The following is a 2,919-nucleotide window of genomic DNA, read 5'->3' on the forward strand; positions in this document are numbered from 1 at the left end:
ATGACTAATGTTTCAAACACAAAATAGTAAACGCACTCTTGAAAAAAAGGTTTCAACTTTTTAGAGAGTGTGAGACGAAGGCCTCTCCTGAAAATGTCAATTTTTATAAATCTTTTCTTCATTTAAATTGACCTTTTTTTTAATAATCTGCTTTCAAGGGATCAAATGTATCTTGGCCATTTTATTTTTGTCAATATATTATGTCATATGTGCAAGCTACAAGGCCTTGATGAGCACAAAATTTAATTGACGCTTCTCATCTTAACCTCAAGAAAAAAAACCAGCTTCACAACAGATGAGAACATTTCATTCATTTATGGCAGTGCAATGAAACCCAGACTCCTGCTAAGATCATATTAATTAATAACTTTCTCGAGCGTACAAATTGAATCTTACGAGCATCACTTGTTAGTCAGTTGGTGGGTGCGTAAAGTGCTGGAGTAGTGTTCAGTTTCGATTGAAGCATCTTTTAGGTCGTTGGTTGAAATCTTGGAAAATGTTAAAATCATCATGTATTTCAGTTTTCATTGTTATTTTAGGACTGCTGCTAAATGAAGGTAAATAGGACGTTTTTGTTCAATCATTAATTTACACTATCTTCGAGCATTCATTCATCCAAAGCTTTACTCATTCATAAATCGCATTACTGGTGATTCATTGATTTACTTGGGATTTCAGGTCACTGTCTATCCTGTGACACCTGTCACTCAACGGCCAGCTGGGCGGATTGTGAAAAGGTGGCCCAATCGGTGGAATGTGATCCCATCAACATTCAGGGAACGTTGCTCTACTGGGGAAAAAAGAATCCAACGCTAACGACGGCTGCTCTGAATGCCGACTTGACACGATTCAAGTGCTTCCAGCTGGATTTGACCCAGGAGGGCGAGGATCAACATTTCATGAAGGGATGTACCTTCGAGCAGACGGATCTTTGCAGCGGTTGGGATGAAGGAGTAAAAGTTAAAAATTGTGGAGCAATTTCGTACTGGCTGGTGACGGTTTTGATTATTGTTATCATTTTGGTGGCCATTGGAGTGGCGATACTGTGCTTCTTTTACGTCCGATACAAACGAGTGGCTGATGGTGGATTTGTAGTATAACCAATTTTTTTTTCGGAAAAGATACAAATTGTGTCAATTTGAATTTTTGTGTAACCAAAATTATCCGTCCATTCCTTGTTTTTGTATTATTCCATTAAGATAAGGTTAGTCATAGGAGTTTTGTTATTTCACCACAGTATAAGACAAATATAAAAAAATTGTGGCTATGCATCCTGTGAGTTTTTTTCTTAAGCCGATTGACACCCTATCTTAGGAATAAAGGAGTAGTTTGAGATACGTAAGATCCATATTTTGAGAAAGATTTTCAAAAAATTCATAATTTAAAAATTAAAGTCTACATTGACAAACCATAAAATTCAAAATAAAATCAACCTGAACGTAATACACCACAGAAATGACATCTGTTTCCAATATGGAACGATATTCTAACTTTAAATCGATTAAAAGAAAAGTTAATTTTAATCCACATAAACAAAAAAGTGGGGAAAAAAAAATATTCCAATATTCGCTTCGGAACACTCAACTCTGAGTGATTTTAGTGGCAATTGAACTTATACATTTTGTGTACATTTTTATAGTCGCCCAGCACGTTTATAGTGTACAAAATGTTGATGATTTAGAAAAGTAATGTTAATCATAGATTTCCGAAAACGAGGTTTTCGCTTCTTTTGAATGACCCCTACATATGTAGATATGAATGTTTTTTTTAATATCATTAAAATTTAAAATTAAAACAATGTTGAACTTTCACATAAATACCACCGTTTGATTAAGTTTACTTGTTTCTAATGCTTCACAAGGGCAGATAAATCTAGAAGAATTAAAAAGCTTAATATTTTAACTCAATGGTATACAAATACGTTTCTGTAAGTTTGAATTATTTAAATTTACGCACAATATGATGTTTTCTTATGTGTTTACTAATAACAAGTCAAAAAGTAGTTTTTGAAGTATGTAGGGAAGAGTGGGGTCACGTGGGTCATGGGGAAACGTGGACCATTCAGCATATCGCAGCTGTGTACTGAGATGAAAATATCTCAATTAATACTTTCAACGTCGTAGGTTTGCGTACGCATATTTTTCTATATATTGTTCACTTATGTACGCATCATATGCTTCTTTTCTTTAACTAGCTCAAAAAAATACTCACATGTATTAACAAGCACCCGAAAATTTCATTTGTGGGAAATCTAAAGTTCATAACAAAAATATGCTCAAATGCTGATGGTCTTAGTTTTTTCATCCTCTTTCACATGGAAAAAATTTTTTCCATAAATGATCAATAAGTCACTTAAATCCAATCAATTTACAACGTCTGGAACCACAACTCGTTCTTAAAGTCTTTTTCACATAGAACCTGGTCGGATAAATTGGATCATTTCTCCGCAAAGAAATAACGTACCGTAATCCGGGGTAATATTGGTCATTTTATTCAATATATTTCAATTATTTCTTCTGTTAAGGGGAATGTGGCATGCTTTATATTTTTAAAACCAGTACTGGACTCCTATGAACGTAGAACATGGATGCAGAAATTTATTAAACCTCTTTAAATTTGAGAGTTTTCCTCTCTGTTCAGAATTTGCCGCATTGGGGTGACATTGATCAGTCTCTATTCTGACGGTTTTAACGAGTTTTCTTGATCATAAAGGATACAAAACACCTTAATAATATATAAAATTCTTGTTTATCAATTTAACATTGATTTTTAACGTTTTATTTTAAAAATATTTATAATCGAAAAAAGAACTATGATGCTGCCTACATTTAGGGGCAAGAATAATTATAATTGCTGAACTGTTAGAGCCTCAAAATACAAATGAAATTTTACCTTCACACATTCCCCTAGGCTATCCCA

The 2,919-nt window shown here is 33.7% G+C and overlaps 1 protein-coding gene across 1 annotated transcript; it reads left to right on the forward strand.

The window, feature by feature from the left end:
* The first annotated feature begins 376 nt into the window (after positions 1–376).
* On the forward strand, positions 377–1,229 carry LOC129749390 (uncharacterized). The gene is made up of 2 exons (XM_055744353.1): positions 377–557; positions 679–1,229. Exons 1-2 carry the CDS (start codon positions 497–499, stop codon positions 1,098–1,100), a joined length of 483 nt encoding a protein of 160 aa, XP_055600328.1. The 5' UTR covers positions 377–496; the 3' UTR covers positions 1,101–1,229.
* Positions 1,230–2,919: the final 1,690 nt, after the last annotated feature.

The sequence above is a fragment of the Uranotaenia lowii genome, chromosome 2 (genome assembly GCF_029784155.1).
Source record: "Uranotaenia lowii strain MFRU-FL chromosome 2, ASM2978415v1, whole genome shotgun sequence".
Lineage (NCBI taxonomy): Eukaryota > Metazoa > Arthropoda > Insecta > Diptera > Culicidae > Uranotaenia > Uranotaenia lowii.

Bases quoted from the DNA above. Each gene is read 5' to 3' on its own strand.
- LOC129749390 (XM_055744353.1), top strand. From the start codon at position 497: ATGTTAAAATCATCATGTATTTCAGTTTTCATTGTTATTTTAGGACTG. The intron at 558-678 runs GTAAATAGGACG...TTGGGATTTCAG, and splicing joins AGGACTGCTGCTAAATGAAG to GTCACTGTCTATCCTGTGAC.